At 38.9% G+C, this 17,183-nt stretch overlaps 1 protein-coding gene across 1 annotated transcript; it reads right to left on the reverse strand.

The window, feature by feature from the left end:
• Positions 1 to 7,854: 7,854 nt before the first annotated feature.
• Positions 7,855 to 15,368, reverse strand: LOC140159425 (solute carrier organic anion transporter family member 2A1-like). The gene is made up of 9 exons (XM_072182899.1): positions 14,312 to 15,368; positions 12,951 to 13,256; positions 12,443 to 12,607; positions 10,994 to 11,123; positions 10,674 to 10,833; positions 9,423 to 9,622; positions 8,689 to 8,753; positions 8,384 to 8,586; positions 7,855 to 8,191 (listed from the first exon to the last, which is right to left on the reverse strand). Exons 1-9 carry the CDS (start codon positions 15,042 to 15,044, stop codon positions 8,135 to 8,137), a joined length of 2,019 nt encoding a protein of 672 aa, XP_072039000.1. The 5' UTR covers positions 15,045 to 15,368; the 3' UTR covers positions 7,855 to 8,134.
• Positions 15,369 to 17,183: the final 1,815 nt, after the last annotated feature.

Genomic DNA, 17,183 nt, shown 5'->3' on the forward strand with positions numbered 1-17,183 from the left:
AAATTATTTGATATCAGAAAGACATTCTTCGTATTCAGAATGCAATTCGATAGGTCTGATGCTCTCATGTCCCACAAAAATGCTGTCGAAACGCTCAAAACGCTCATTCCAGTTCCCTTAAATTCAGTGTATTTTGAAATACCTACTGAGTTTTCAATTGCGGTTTTTTTTAGAAAATGTTGAGAATTTTGTGTGCAATATTCTTGTGTTTTCTTAGGGTTTTTTTTAGAATGTTTCGTTATTTTGCGTTATGAATCAAGTGACATGACATGGGACTAAGTAAACCAGACCTGATAGAAACGGTGCATCTTTGCCCTCCCCCTATCATTCACCTCTCTGGGGGTATAGGGACTATACATAGCAGTGGCGTAGCCAGGATTTTTGAACCGAGGGGGCACAACTTGTAAATGTACCAACGGAAATATTTTTTGCCGACGGAAGTTGTGATTTGTTGACCCAAAAATTTGTTTGCATGGTTTGAAAAAGTGAAGAGCAAAAAAAAAAAAAAGAAAAAAAAAAGGATTATAGGCGATATACAAACATAAAAACACAAAATTTTTGTGTACATTTCATTCACAATTTTTCTATAATTCTCCCCTTTTTTCGGTCACCCTAGGTGAAAAATAGTCTATTGTTAACCCAATTTTTTTTTCACCAACACCTTCCGTCTACCGACGGCTTTACACGAAACGAACCCCTGCCCCTACCCCCCCACTGGCTACGCCACTCCGAGGTTGATCGTGGGGAGGGGCACAATTTTTTTAAAAATACGATCCGGAGGTGGGTACCTCGTCGCGCTTGCGGGACTGAGAGGGAGATGTGCCCATCTCACTCGTTGAAAATTTTACAACTGAAATGAGCCGTCAATGAATTTAGTGGTTCATTTGGTGGGTTCATTTCCCGCGAAGAGCGCAAAAATTTGCAATTTTACACTATTTTTACCGAAAGTGTGCGTATTTACACAGAACTATAGGAACATATAGTCATCTTTCCCATCCTTGGGTCATTGGTCCACACTGCTACCATGATTCAACAAATGACAATGGTGAGCGTCTGGTCAACACTTGCCAGGAGTACAATCTCAGACCGGCCCAGATGAGATTCCCGCAACCCAGGAACCGTCTCTGGACTTGGACCCATCCAGCTGGATCAACCCATGCACAGTTAGATCACATACTAATAAACAGCAAGTGGGTAAATTCTCTCCGCAACTGTCGAGCATACAACTCAGTAGAAGTGGACTCCGATCATCGTATTGTGAGCATCCGTCTAGCTGCCAGTCTGCGAACTAGCAAAGGAAAACCTTGCAAGAGACCAAAATTCAACTGGAAGAAGTTGCAAGATCCTAATACAAAGGAGGAATTTCAGCTGGAGCTATCAAACAGATTCCAGGTCTTGAGCATGGATTACACCACACTCATCTCTGATAGGTATGAGACCTTCGAAACAGCGGTTCGTGAAGTTGCTGAGAAGGTTATTGGAAAGCAAGAGCCATGCGGATTACCAAGTTGGGTGTCAGATGCAACCATCAGACTTAAACTTGAAAGGGATGAGGCCAAAAAGCGGTACTCCATTTCAAAGTCTCGTCAATCTAGAGAAAGATGGAGGAACTTGAACACCAGCCTTAACAACTCTTATAAATCTGATGAGCTTGCTACCCTCAATATTAAGCAGATGGAAGACCTGAAGCTGGCCGACGAGATGGTGAATTATACCACCACCTGGAAAATTATACACTCGCTTTCTGGGAAGAACTCAAGGAAAGGGGTGAAAGTCAAAAAGAGAGATGGATCAGCTCCAACCAGTGACCTTGAACTGCTTGAGAAATAGAAGGAATATTTTAACTCACTCCTTAACAACGACAGTGGCACAGCAGCTTCAGAACTTCCTGCACCAGCTGTTGAAGATCTTCCTATTATCACTGAGCCCCCAACTCGTGAAGAAGTAGTCGAAGCAATAGCAGCCATGAAGACCAACAAGGCAGCAGGATTGGACTGTGCTATAACTGCAGAAGCACTTCAGGGAGGAGGGAATTAGCATGATTGATATAATTCTCGAATTCTGTATGGAAGTATTCTCAACGCTGACACCGCCACGTCAATGGGTTACGAATGTAATCATTCCTCTACCAAAGAAAGGTGACCTCTCTCTCATGACAAACTACCGTGGTATTTCGCTTATGTCCATTGCCGCAAAAGTATACAACAAGATCCTTCTGAACAGGATCCGACCTCACATTGATCCTTTACTGAGAAGCAACCAGGCTGGCTTTAGATCGGGTCGCAGCTGTGCTCAGCAAATACACATTTTGAGGAGGATCATGGAAGGTTTCAAGGAGTACCAACTTCCTTAACAGTCACTTTTGTGGACTTCAAAAAAGCCTTCGACTCCATCAACAGGTCCGTCATGTTTTCAGTGCTGCGGCATTATGGAATACCAAAGGTTGTGGTCAATGCCATCCAGGTGCTCTACAAAGACTCCAATAGTGCCGTTATGGTAGATGGCAGTATCTCAGAGCCTTTCCAAGTAACAACTGGAGTGCTTCAGGGTGATGTGTTGGCACCATTCCTGTTCATTATCTTGGTAGACTACCTTCTGAAGAAATTAACTTCTGGAATTGACGCTGGAATTGTTACCTACCCACGTCGGTCAAGCAGGTATCCTGCCAAGATGATGAATGACCTGGATTTTGCTGATGATATTGCCCTGCTGGAATCTTCCATAGCCCGGGCCCAGTCACAGCTTACTAGGACTGCAACTGCAGCAGCAGATCTAGGCCTTGTCACCAGCGCACCTAAGACAGAATACATGACTGCAAACTGTAACGCCCAACCAGCACTTGAAGTCTACGGTTGTACCATCAATCATGTCACAGAGTATTTGGGTTCCAAGATGGGCTCTAGTGTTGGAGACCTAAAAAGAAGAAAAGCACTAGCCTGGGCAGCTTTCTGGAAACTGGAACGCCTTTGGAGAAGCTCGTCCCTGCCAATCGAAACAAAAATCAAGCTGTTTCAGACAACGTGTGTTACTGTCTTTCTGTACGGGTGCGAGTCATGGGTAATTACCAAGGACATGGAAAACAAGATCAATGCATTTGCAACATCTTGCTACAGAGTCATGTTAAACATCAAGCGTGTGGATCGGATTCCAAATGAAACCATCTACAACCTGACCAACACCACTCCACTGGTTGCCAAAGTCAAGATTCATCAACTCAAATTTCTCGGCCATATACTGCGTCTTGAAGATGGCGAGCCTGCGCCTGTGGAAGAATATGCGCTTTATATTCCACCACATGGGAAGAGGAAACCGGGACGGCCGCGCACACTGTACTTACAGTATGTCCAGCACCTCCTGGGAGATACTGAAGGGATGCTGCAGCCAAACAAAATTGTTTCGTTTGCCCAAGATCGCATTAGTTGGAGAAAGCTTGTAGTCGCCTGCTCCGCAGCCGACTGATGATGATAAGAACAATGAATATGTCTCTCTTTTGGTTGCCAGTTATCGGGGGGGTGGGTGTCAAAGAAAGAACTTTAAGATGATGAAACATTTAATCCCTGCTGATTTAATACTTAGTCGGGACATGCGCGTATTGTCCGCATACTATTTTAGTCCCCACTAAAGTGAATTTGAATGTGAATTTGAATTTGATGGTGAATTTGAAGTGAATTTAATGATGCGCGCTGAGTGCGAGAAAAATTTTCCACTTTATACTCTAGCTAAAAATCAAGGTATAATACCGAATATTGCATATTACAGTAAATCTACTTAGACCAGGGATGTATTTGCCGAATCATTGGGGGGGGGTGATTTTGTGTCCCCCATCCCAAAATGGGTGGGGGAAATGAAAACAGCTTGCTTGTTTATTGTGGGGAAGCAATTCAGTGCGAAAGCGACGGAAGGGGGAGGAGTGAAAGAACATGAAGAAAGCTGAAAGGGGAAGGAAATTAAAGAATATATTTATTTTATTTCACCTATTCGTTATTTATTCAGGACATTCCATCAATACAAATGTATTGGTATCCCTGTTGAAGACCTGATATATATACATGATAATATGAAAACAGTTATTACAAAATGTAGGAATCAAATATGATATACAAAACAGAATGCGATAATGTTGAGTTCAAATAATTATACAAAACGGGTCGACCAATTGGATTTCTAAATTCACCCACGCTCAAAGATTTAAAATTGATACGAAGGTTGCAAGGAAGTTTGTTCCAGGCAACTGAAGATCTAGAAAGAAAAGTTTTCTTTCCAGAAGTTTTCCGTATTGGAACAACCAAACTGTTTTGAGATTGACCCCTATATAGACTTCTCCGTAGTCCACTTGCCCATTCTGCATACTCTGGTTATTGCATTTAAGCTTAAAACTCTGATTAATTAATTTGTGCACAATAGATTTTCACATCTGATCTTTTTAGTCACCGCACTCCCTCTGTTTGTTAGCTTCACATTTTTAACTCGGGATTTCGCGATTAATAAACTAGTAGATTGTAAAATCAGAATTGTTCAGTACTGAAATGCCATTATAATTATGTCATTATGATATGTTGCATTCAATAATATAAGCCTACGTATACTTTACTTTTACTGTCACTAATATAATTATATAAACTTTTTCATAACCATTTTATACAAGTATTTTGATGTAATAAATATTAGTATAATATCTAGTTCAACTGAATGCGTTCATCATGATTACTAACATGTTTTTATTTATCAAAAATCGACTATGGCATAGTCTAACCCATACGGTAGTGCATTTAGAATGGGTAGAGTGAGTGAAAATGACATTTGAAGAAAGATACTCAGGAGCAATGTATATGAGACATTTCTAAGTTAAAATAAGCAGAGAAGGGAAGTAATTGAGGATCACATTTACATATCAGGTTAACCCAGTCCAGGTCTTTCATCATATTCTCTGCTGGAGTTCTGATGTCTGCCAGAGCAAGCCTATTATGCAAAATGCTCATTATTTATATGATATTGGACCAAACAGAACTACAGTAGTCAAAATGAGGAAAGACAAGGGCTTACGAAAACATTTTAACAGTTTTCTGTGGAAGGTATTGCTTAAGGGGGTACTACACCCCTAGCCAATTTGTTGCTTATTTTTGTGTTTTTCTCAAGAATTATAGCGCATTGGTGACAAGTAAGATATGTTTATTATAGGGGCAAGGACTACAACTACTGCACTGAAAATTCAGCAACTCAAGGTAAGTAGTTATTGATTTATTGATCAAATATTGGTTTCCCCTCATTTTTGACTGTAACTCCACAACTGTTGTCTGTGCTGAAATAAAATTTCCAGTGTAGCAGTTGTAGTCCTTGCCTCTGTTATAATATACATATCTTACTTGTCACCAATGCTCTATAATTTTTGAGAAAAATGCAAAAATAGGCACAAAATTGGGCAGGGGTGTAGTACCCCCTTAACTCTATGAGTAACTCCCTTGCGCTTAGATATGTTAGAATTTACATCATCATTCCATGATAGATGTGAATCAAGGGTAACTCCTAAATATTTATACATGTTAACTCAACTTAACTCTTTCAATTGTTTCTTGTCCATATAGACTAGTGAAATATTATTTAACTTACGATGAGCTTGCATTGTTCCAAACAACATTAGCTTAGTTTTTCTATGTTAAGTGTTAAATTGTTAGCCTGGAATCAATCAGCAATGCTATTTAAGTTAGCACTGAGTTCATTTTGCAGAATATTTGGATCAGATGAACTAAGTTGTATCATCTAAATATATCACACACTTACAGTTAGAATTTACAGACTCAGGTAGAGAGTTAACAAATACAATCAATAATAAAGGTCCCATGATTGACCCTTGAGGGACACCGATACCGATTTCTTTTCAATCTGAAAGGGTGGGTAGAGTTTATATATACTGCCTGCGAGATCTACCGCTAAGATAAGAGTGAACCCATAGTGAATGTAATGGAAGGGAAGGGGGATGTGACTGAGAGAAAGTTGAAGTTGAAGAGCGTGAAGAAGAAGAGCTAAGAAGGAAAGAGTAATGAGCCCCTCAGCTGTTAATGCTATATGCTTGACATAAAAAAAGTTTTGGTACGACAGCGGCGGTGGATAGGGAAGAAGGTCAGCGGAAGATCACTCAAGTCACATTCTTTACACAAGAACAATCTGTTGTTGTTAGGATTAGGAGGAGAGGAGACAATATTGTGAATAAAGACGAAGGGCCTATAAGTTATAAAAGATCTTTGACCAACTCATCACCATGCCCTCTTTGGCAGTCTACGAAATAACAGTGAGCAGTGGTTTGCCAGTCTGAAGAAGATGACAGATTATCATAGAAACGTCACTGAAAACGCGAGTATTAAAATTATAACATATTTTTCATTTAGGATTTTATGCAATGAACTTTCAAAATCATGTTCAACAATCCAAGTGAACTTGTTTTAAAAAAGCATGTTTTTTTTTTGTTTTTTTTTATATATAATGTTTGATGAATGCGGAATCAGATGGCTCTGTTGTCTTTACACTATATGTAAAGTGTTTAGGGGCCGCTCATTATTTACAGGGGAGGGGGGGGGGGCCGGGAAAAATGTAGGGGGGTTATGTGATTTTCACTTTAACAAACAGGGGGGGTTGCGTGATTTTATTTTTCCTGATAGGGGGGGTCAGGTGAAATTTAATATATTAAATTATTCACTATGATTATGATTCACTACAATATTTACCTCATATTTGGCCATTTTAGCCACAAAAATGTCAATTTTTGTGCGCTTCGCGCGAATCTATTCCTGCTCCAAATTTTGAGTTTAGCTTCAATATGGCAACATTTTTGTGCGCTTCGCACGCATTTGTGTCTTAAACTTATTCTCTCACCAAAAGGTGCTGGATTCACATAATACTTTAAGAAATTTTTCCAACCACCTCATGTCATAAAGAAATCTACGCCACTGTTCATCAGCCATATGGCAGGGTGGCAAGTCAGTCCCCTCCCCTGCTCAGTCGACAGATGTATTGTGACAAAATTTATGATTTGCATCTTCCTTTTGGTCTATTTTAGACCCTAAATTAACCCCATTTTTTAGTATCAAAATGCCAAATTGCCGCGTGCTTCGCGCGTATTTATCTCAGAAAAACCATTCTGTGAGTAGATTTGCGAGGCGTGCCCTTGTAAATTCTGGTGTTTTTTTTTTCATCTTGAACTTGAACACAAATCTCAAAAATGAGAGTTATAATTCCATCCATTCTATAATTCATAAATATGAGCGCTGGGGCAGCTCCTCTGATGCTTAGAAAAAGCATAAAACTTGTATACTGGGACTAAATTAACCAAAAGTTGTGACAGCCATATGCATCATCCTTTGGAATGATTTTAGGCTACATATTGGCCTCAATTTTGTTCATTTTAGCTTTTTTTCACGCGCTTCCAGCGCATTTGTCCAGGTAATGTTCTTTTAGTAGCAGATCAGTGGGACGATTTGGAAATTTTCCCCCCACCCCCAGGCTCGGTGACTCTGATACATCTCTCTTTGAATTTTAGAATTGAAATAGCATATTTTCTGGGGACAGCTTGGGAAAAAACTTGGATTACAATTGTGGGGAGAGGGGTGCCTTCTATATGAAGAGCCCGAGGTGGCAATCATGTTGCCATGCCCAGGGGCCATCAAAAGTTGAATCCGGCCATGGTATACCAGCAAAATGTATTTCTCGATGTGAGGGGGGTTACGTATTTTTTGGCGGCAATAGGGGGTTATGTAATTTTAGATGCTGCTAATAGGGGGGTTGTGTAACTTTATGAACTCAATTTTGAAATCCTCCGGCCCCCCTCCCCTATAAATAATGAACGGTCCCTTAAGAAAAAAAGTGTGAAATTTAGTTTCTTTTACAGTGAAATCGGTGTTCGAGTCCTTTAATAATTGAAGATTAAATTGTACAGGTCTCATCCGACTTTAGAGTGCTTCACGAAAGACTAACAAAATAATGACCAAGTAGCGAGGCTGCAGACAGGGCTCTGGAATCCCTAATCAAAACTCCTTTAATAGCTGCTTCAGCAAACATCCTCAATCTGCTGCCTCAGTACAGGTGGCGTTAACACTCAACCGTAAAGACTTAGTAGTCGTCGATATGCAAGTGCTTTCTTTAACTAAACTGCAGTCGGGTTTCCATTCTTATCCTGCATTTCGATTTTGTCTTCGTCAACCTGTATAGTAAGAGAAACAGTAAGGATCACGAGGTATATGCGTGATATTTCAATCTTTTAAAGTATCCTGAAATTTAATATTGCCACATATTGAAAGGGAATAACCATACCCTCCCTCCCTCCGCACCTTTCTCTGGAGATTGACATGGTTAAATTACTTGATTGGAAATGAACATTTTGATGTCTGCTTACCTTTGCGGATTTAATACTGAAGTAAACAGCACTATGGCAAATCAGAGACACAAACTTGAGAACGACGATGGTTCCAACAAATAGGTACCTATAAGCCAGTATGTCATACAACCAACAGCTACCACGATTTCCACACGTATATTGCCATAAGGTGCAGGTTGAATTGATCAGCATTCCCATAATGATTGGGGCTGGGAAATAACCTATCGAAATGAGCCAAAAGATATGTTTATTAAACATTGACAATATTGATTCAAAGAAATAAGGCTGTCTTGGCATGGATTACGATTTATCGAGACACTTACCCAAACATTTGGTGATTACAGACTGGAAGCCAAGAGCTATAGATCTGTCTTCCGCATCAACCAACCTTCAAGAAAATAAAATTTCTTATAAATGATATGATACAATAAATAACTGAAGTGACCAGTCATTGTCCTTAATGACATTGCGCATACCCCATTCCCAGTTCCAGCAGTGCAAGCTCTGCTCAGCTGACTCTAGCTCAAGGGTCTGTTGAGTAATATAGGGGCATTGACTTGGCACGCCACTCATACCAGCTGTTCCTAGCCTGAAATTAGGACGGAGTACCCAATCTCTGATGATGGTCTAATTAAATCTCTGAGGGAAGCGGGACGGTTGGGATCCCTTAAAACTGGTCCAAAGTCCAGAGACCTCAGAGAATTGTTTGATGCCTACCCACGACAAGGAGATATGCAATTCAAGAAATAATTCCCGAGACACCTTCAAAGAGGCATATGCTCATCTGTATAAGGGGGAAATAAGGCTCCGAAGATGATTGCGCTGGTGCCCTACCAATGAATTACTTCTCCCCCTATCGCAATTAATGATTTTTTTCATATTTCAAGGAAAATTCATTTCAAGCATGTATAAAGATCGACGTGGCACTTCCCTGTTATTATTAATCGGTATTCTCATTTCTTGATGCCTTGATGCTGTAATCAGTGTGCTTTGTCTACGTTAATGTTTCTGCCGATAATTTATTTAAATAATTTCATCACAAGGAAAACGGTCTTACCTGAAAATCACAAACATTAGTGGATTGAAAGTAAGCGACATGACAAAGGCAGTCACAACTCCCACTGCCAATAATATCGTTAATTGCTTAGTAGCATCGCAATGATCTCGACAGAGACCTGATACAGCTGTGTCGTCGAAGTCGTCGACAAAACTCTCATCGTGTCGTTTGGCAGAAATGCAAGCACAGTTAGTATATTCCTGTAACGACATAAAGAAAATGAAGCTTCGTTTCAAACAGGTGATGTGGTTGCCAAAACACTTAATAAATAGAGCCAGGACGTGTGTAGCTCTTGGAGATTCCGAGTACCAATTTGTAAAGTACCGTCGCAGATAGAAGCTGTTAGATGCAATCCAAAGCCGAATTACATCGCATCATCGATATGTCGACATATTATACATCTCTCGATGCATAATTGGGTTTTAAAATAACACCCGTCTATTTAACCATTATTATCCATGGAGTGGCTCCGGAGACATTATACCAATGCATAATGGCGATTGAAACGATGACAAGACCAAGCTGAACGCGAGGTAGGCATGATATTAAAGGCTTTTATCAACAACTTTTGCCAACATTAGGAACACTTTATGATTGTTTATTAGATGTGAGAGCCTTCTTGGCGGTGCACCTAAGACTTAACTTATGCAGTCCGGACGCATAATAACCCCTTGTGCAACGCAATGGAACGGATGCATTATTGAATTTGGGACCAAAATACCCTTGGCATTTTATCGGGCAAAGTCGAAATCGAACGATCTCTGTAAGCTTGTATATTACAAAGGTTTGTGCACAACACATGAACCGATGTCTTCCGAGTATCTAATCGTTTAGCTTCTAACTGCTAAGTGACTGTTGGTACCTCACCCTAACACCGGACACTGCTTTTTGCTATCGGAAGTTAAAGAAGAACCGAAAAGGAGAGAAGATGATCTATAAAGTCACTTGGTACCCCGGGATTCGAACCTTAGACCCCTCGCATGCCAAGAACACTATCACCGGCCGGTAGGCACAGGGGTTGCGCGGCCCGGCCAGCGATCCATGAGCATATAACATATTATGCGTTATCGCATCCCGTGGGATTCATGCATGCGCCGTGTTATCATAGCTTATCATCGTGGTATTTTGTGGTATCTATGGGTGTTGAGGTTAACATAGGCCACAATCTAGGAAAATACACGTTAACTAATATCATCTGTGTACTTCCATCACATTTTGTGCATATTTTCGTGACTGTTAATTGGTACTTACATCGACAGTTGAATCATTGTTACTTGTCATCTCAGTACAGCCAGCATGACACGGTGAAATATAGGACACGCCATCTGACCCACACACTGGCTGAAATATTTCATTTGGACATGAGCAATCACTATTGCAGGTGCTTTCAAGCTGCAGAATTGGGTTATAACTGCAATTATTCAACGACATTATTTTTGTTTCGGTAAAAGTGATGTGACTAATTAGAAGTTGGACGATACTAATTACTTATACATTTCTACAGGCTTTTTCTTTATACCAACAGGTTAATAATATTAATTTTAGTTGTTAATGCAACACTACTGACTCACGTTTCTGTGGTGGTTACACCACTTGGTTGATCAGTAGGAATCGCACCATTGTTTGAATATGGAAAGTTGATTCCAGCCACTGGACTTTCCCTGCATCCAATAAAGATTTGAAGTATCCCAAACATCAGAGCTACAGTATGACAACAGACAATTAGGCCAACACATTGTTTCGTATCCAGTTTAAATCGTCTGCATATAATCGCTGATACTATCTGGCCGACACAGATACACGGGACTATAAGTCCTCCTAAAATAGAGGGGAAGTCATCAGATAACATTAACAATTTATTTGGGAGAAACGTTCATACTAAGTACACGAAGGTACAGAATGTAATACTATAACTTTTAAAAACATTTCGTTAACATGTCTTTGCATCCGATACCAACGGACATCATCAGGTGACTGATTCAGGTAAATCGTCCCTCACGTGACCAATCAACCTGAATCAGTCAGGCTGATGGTGTCCAATCTCATCTACATCTATACTCAAAAACGATGCCGAATCAATATCTAATTGAGAAACAGTGCGGTAGCATTGAATTATATTAGTGATGTTAAGAGTATATTGTGAGAGATCATTCCATTGAACTATGGTACAGCGTTAAAAACTGAATTTGTAACTGTTATTTAGCTGGATGGTATTCGCTCTGACGTTGGACGTAGTCTGGGTTTGGAATTGCAAGCGATTCATGTTCTATTTTGAACATAGTCGTAAGGCGGGCTTGTTATCTTCTTTGCTCCAGTGTAGGCCATTGCAGTTTTTTGAGAATCTGTGTCATGAGATCCCTCTGTTCTGTTGTTCTTGGTGACAAAGCGCGCTAACCTGTGCTGTATCATCTCAAGACGATGGATGTCGAATGATGTAGAAGGGTCCCAAAGCACAGATATATTATTCACTCCAAGATAGGGATGTTGAGACACATAATTCCAGTTCATCAGTGCACATCGTATATGTACTAATGAGAGGACTTTTCTTGGTGGTGATTCTGAGTGTATTATATTTAGCTGTATTAAAGCGCATTTGCATTTGCCATTTTCCAGTCCAATTACAAAGAGATGTCAAGTACTTCTGCAGAATATCTGTATCTTGAGATGTGTGAATGACTCTGTATACACGGTATAGAAGACACTAGTCAGCGAACAATCGTATTTTTGTTGAACAAAATAACTGCCATATACAAAAAGTATATAGTATCCGAAGCAAGGTTGTGTTAACGAAACATGCAAGTTCTAGTATACTAGTGAATTATCCGTTTCTCCTACTGCTGATAGAGAAGCCAATTGACGAATTTGAAAAACTTTGAATGTGATTACCATCTCAAGTATTATGAAAAACTATTTCGCAATAACTGTTGAGTTTAACTTTTGAGCTATAATTGTTGAATGGAGGTTTTATAAACGGGAAATGATTCCATTTTTGGCTCATAATCAAGATGATGATGACTTACCCATTAACGTGGCTGCTGTCGCTGGACTTGTTCCAAATTGTGTTTGGTAATATTTCACCTGAAATGTACCAGAGATTACACCTAATGCGGTCTCAGCAGTCGCACCGAGATACATAAGTACAAGAGATGAGTTGGTAAGCAGTCTCTTAATTGCCAGACAGATACCTGAATAACAAGTACATGAAGTATAACATTATCAGAAAATATAACCGATAAAAACAAATGGAGATAAATAGACAATTAAGGTAAAGTGATTTTTAGATGGATGCTAATCTTCCAAACTGTTATGTAATAACTTTTTTTTCATATAGCACTCAATTAAAAATAATAATTGAAAAGACAAAAAAAAAAAAAAAAAAAAAAAAGATGACAGATGACGTAAAATTCGCATGTCAATATAAAGCCAACCAAACCTTTCAAGCTTTGTATAATTCCGCCAGACGTATCCGCAAATATTCGACCTGCACCACTCATCTGAATCGAACCAGTATCACTAGCATCCACATGCCCGGGTCCACATGCTTATCATCAGCCTTTTCTGCATCTACGCATAGATGATCTACGCCACAGGATTCAACGGAACTTGGTTTCATCACCTTTGGATACATAAACATTGGAAGCGCAGCAACAAACATAAGTATGCTGAAAAGTGGGAAGAACAACCACCACGCACCAATCCAACGCGGATCATGCTGTTTAATGTTGGGAATCTGATTAGCAGAAATTCGGTCAAAATCAACGTAGAGAGATGTTGCTTTGGAAGTCAGAAAGTAACCAACAATTGGTCCTAATAACGCGGCGATAAACAGGAATGCTGTACAAATTGAGCAAACAAAGATTAAATATTTAGTTATAAGTGCCGTAAAGAATATGCGATATTTCACCAATTTTTCCCACAAAGTTATGCTAAATAGCTGTAAAATGGCAGCTGGGAAGATGTGGATCCCCCGTTTAATAATAACTTGAAGCGGATCCTACTATCCAGAAAAATACAGAACTAATTTTTTCGAATAAAAAAATATTATCCTGTTTTGCCAATGAAACATAGCTAAATCCTAATCCTTTAGTTAGTCCTAACTAGCAATAAAAATTAAAATTTTAATACTTAGCCAATTTTTGGAATAAAGGGTGTTTTACGTATGCTGTGACAATCAAGCCCAAAGACTTGTACTAAGACTAATTTCAGTTTATGCATTCTAAATTTTGGAAAAGACATATTTCATTCTTATAACCAACCATTTAATTAAAGTAACACCAAAAATGAAAATTAGAGAAATTTCGGCATATACTCAAGATTTTGAATGCTTAGACTTGTTCCAAGTCTGTGATTTTTGTGATTCAATTGTCAGAAAACATGCCAAAAATGCATGTTTTTGGCTCTTTTTTTTCAAAAAATTAGAAAAATAGTGAACTTTTTCTTTTATCTCCAATTAAGACTAAATGAATGATTAGGATTGAGCTATGTTTCATTTAGCAGAACTTGATAATATTGTTTCGATCCCAAAAAAATAGTGCTACATTTTTAATATTCTGGAATGGGGAGTAGATTGTCAACAACTTGAGTTACCAAACGACGTGATCAAAAGCATTGAACTGAACTTGTGTAAAGAAGTGATATGTTATAGAATTATTCAATTATAATTGAAATACTGGAGCAAATACGGTTAGTTTATTCTTTGGTTATTTGCAAAGACCAGAATGCCATTCAGCTATTCAGGGAACAGCAAATAAAATAGCCGAGTTAAATTATATGATTTTGCAAATAGGACTAGGATTTTAATCCAGTAATCGGTCACACAAAAGTACAGAGCAGGGTCACATTTCTTACTGCCGTGCGTACCTGCAAATGTCAGTTCCACATTGACTTACCTGTGTAAGATGTGAATTTGTGAGGTTCCACTGCGTCATCAATATATGACACAGTAAGAGCGAATAATGGAGATGATCCCCATCCCATAATAATCTGACCAATCAAAAGCCACTTCACTGGACCAATACCCGTCTTCTTTGACTCTTCAACACACGGGTCACTTGAGTTCTGCGCAAAATTAACAAATTGTCCCAATGGCGCTATATTTGAATCGATCCCACAAACGCCTGTACTTTTTGAACTACTCTGTTCTGCAACTTCCGTGCCCCCAGTAAGGAGACTTTGGGTATCAATGGGTTCAGAGAGAAAATGTGGCATAGCACAAAATATGAATGAAACAGCGATGAAAATATACCCAGTTGCGATCCATCTTGGACGATGAGATTTATGTCCGTAATATGTCACAAATATTACCAAGCTGAGACTCGTGGCATCGTTCAAGACAGACAAGGCGGCTACTTCTGAAGAAGACAATTGAAATTGTTTTTCTATGGTGGTCAATATGCCATTGAAGTACGTAAGAGCACAAAAGAATATTGCTGCTAAAGAGCCCGCATGCGCTGTAAATACCACAGGTGTTGCAAAATGCTGTAAGAAGGCAGGTTGGAATGGTCCACATCCACAGAGAGTATCCAAGTGGAGAAAATGAGCAATGGTAGTACCTGATATCTCCTCCAGTGATTGGTAATGCTTTCCGTTATTCGTTTTGGTATGCCCAGTAGCTTCGGCCATTTTCAAAGAGTGTCACATCACAGTATAGTAGCTCACAGTGTATAGAGGAATATGCTTTTATTAAGTTTCTCAACCCCTTATGTTTGTCGGTTGTAGTTATTTCAATTGATGATATCAATCAAAAAATATCTAATTATCGCGGATATCATACAGGCGAACGACATACTACATGTAGTATAAACATTTTGGTGAGGACAAACATAATTCAAAACGTTAGCTATAAGGTATACATGTACAGTGGTTGTGAGCTTGGCGAGGGACCTTTTTCGCAATTTTCCTATTTCGCTATTTATTATTTGCACAATGGTTAGAAGTCAGAAGTTCAAACTCCGAAATGGGTGCTCATATTACCATCTGTGAAACTTGAACACTGCAGTCACCCGTCTTTCGCGGTCACCCTCTTTCGCGGTCACTGTCTTTTGTGGTACTAATATTTTATATAATTTTTTTTAAATGTTTTATTTAATGTGATTAATGATGTGAGATGATATTGTCATTTAGATTAGAATTACAATTGAGAAGGTCAGCTGCAATTTCAATGTTTGAGGTTTTTTTTCACCTTGGGGTGCACCCCATTTTGAAAGTTGTGGTGCAATTTCATCCGATGCAGCGCAATTTGAAGTGCAGTCTCAGAACAATCAAAATAAATTTATAATTTTGTAGGACACTTACGTTCAACATGGGCCTAAATCTTTTGCACAGCACAGTCCCTTCAAACATCCAAATGCTTAGCCTTACCAGACTTGCACCTACATTGCTGAAAAGTCACCCATTTTTTCTCTTAACCATATGTTCCTATGGGATAGGAAATTGTCAAATGTCTCAGGGATAATCTTCAAATCACCCATTTAGGCTACCAAACCACAGGTTTGGCAACCTTGATTAATTTCGTCGGCAGCGGCTACACTATCGTAAGTGCAGTTTGGACAGTTTTACAGGAGCATATTTGTGTTTTGTATAGCCGTTTGTTACCAAGTAGCCATAAAATGACATGGGAATGTAAAGCAATTTGATTTTAATAATATAAACTATACAAATGGTGTTAAAGTTTATAAATCGATGAATTATTTACTGATTTAGATACATACGATAGTGTTACACTCAAATTAAAATGAGTGTAGAGTGCAACACTATCGTATGTGCCACATACGATAGTGTTGCACTCAAATAGAAATAAGTGTACAGTGCAACACTATCGTATGTGCCACATACGATAGTGTAGCATTCATTGCTAAATTAGGATATGCGTAATATCGGTTCAAATATCCAATATTTTGTAATTTTATGTTTATTAGCAAGTGTTAATTTATTTTGGCACATAATATTAACAATAGCAAGACACCTTTTGCCGTAATGTTATCTCTCAAGATTTATTACTGAATCTCAAAATAAAAACACCGGATTTATAGTCTCTATCACCAGTCATGGGAGCTATGAACTTAGCCAGCATGATGACAACGCATACAACCATCAGCGTCACAGCCAGTGATGTGTTAGAGACTGTTTTGCACTTACGATGGTGTAGCATTCCGTGATTTTGTTGTTTAGGCCCAATAAAGTAGCGTATGTGGCACATACGATGGTCTTGCAGCAAATGAAAAACAAAATTAGCGTGCAAGACTATCGTAAGTGGCACATACGATAGTCTTGCATGCATTTATTAAAATTGCATTGCACTTACGATATTTTATTTTATTAATTTAAAAATAATTAAGCAATTTTGAAACTTAGAACCTGGTTTAAAATGTGCGTTTTTATATGGCCTTCCATAATTCGTCAAAATCTCATTTTGGCCAAAAATGTCACTTACGATAGCGTAGCACTCTGGCGACGATTTGTCCTCCAACACAAAAGCATCAGAACACTTGAACTAATTCAATAAACAAACACCCTACTGTTGACGGTTCCCCATAAAAAAACAGTTATCCTTTGAACACTGAATACATGCTGATGTTGACAAATTAGTTGAATAAACAATACATGTTAATGAGTTTCTACTGTGTCGATGTAATAGTTGATGCAGTAACCGGAGCATGAGACAAAACAGAGTATGCGAGTGAAAAATATTGCATTGTTATTTTAGACTGAAAGGACTTTTCAGTGCTTTTGGAACTAATTAACTTAATTTGACCCCCTTAA

The sequence above is a fragment of the Amphiura filiformis genome, chromosome 8 (assembly GCF_039555335.1).
Source record: "Amphiura filiformis chromosome 8, Afil_fr2py, whole genome shotgun sequence".
NCBI classification, from domain to species: Eukaryota; Metazoa; Echinodermata; class Ophiuroidea; order Amphilepidida; family Amphiuridae; genus Amphiura; species Amphiura filiformis.

Bases quoted from the DNA above. Each gene is read 5' to 3' on its own strand.
- LOC140159425 (XM_072182899.1), bottom strand. From the start codon at position 15,044: ATGGCCGAAGCTACTGGGCATACCAAAACGAATAACGGAAAGCATTAC. The intron at 12,608-12,950 runs GCATGTGGATGC...CTTGTTATTCAG, and splicing joins TGATAAGCATGTGGACCCGG to GTATCTGTCTGGCAATTAAG. The intron at 8,754-9,422 runs GTAAGACCGTTT...ATTTTCTTGAAG, and splicing joins CTAATGTTTGTGATTTTCAG to GTTGGTTGATGCGGAAGACA.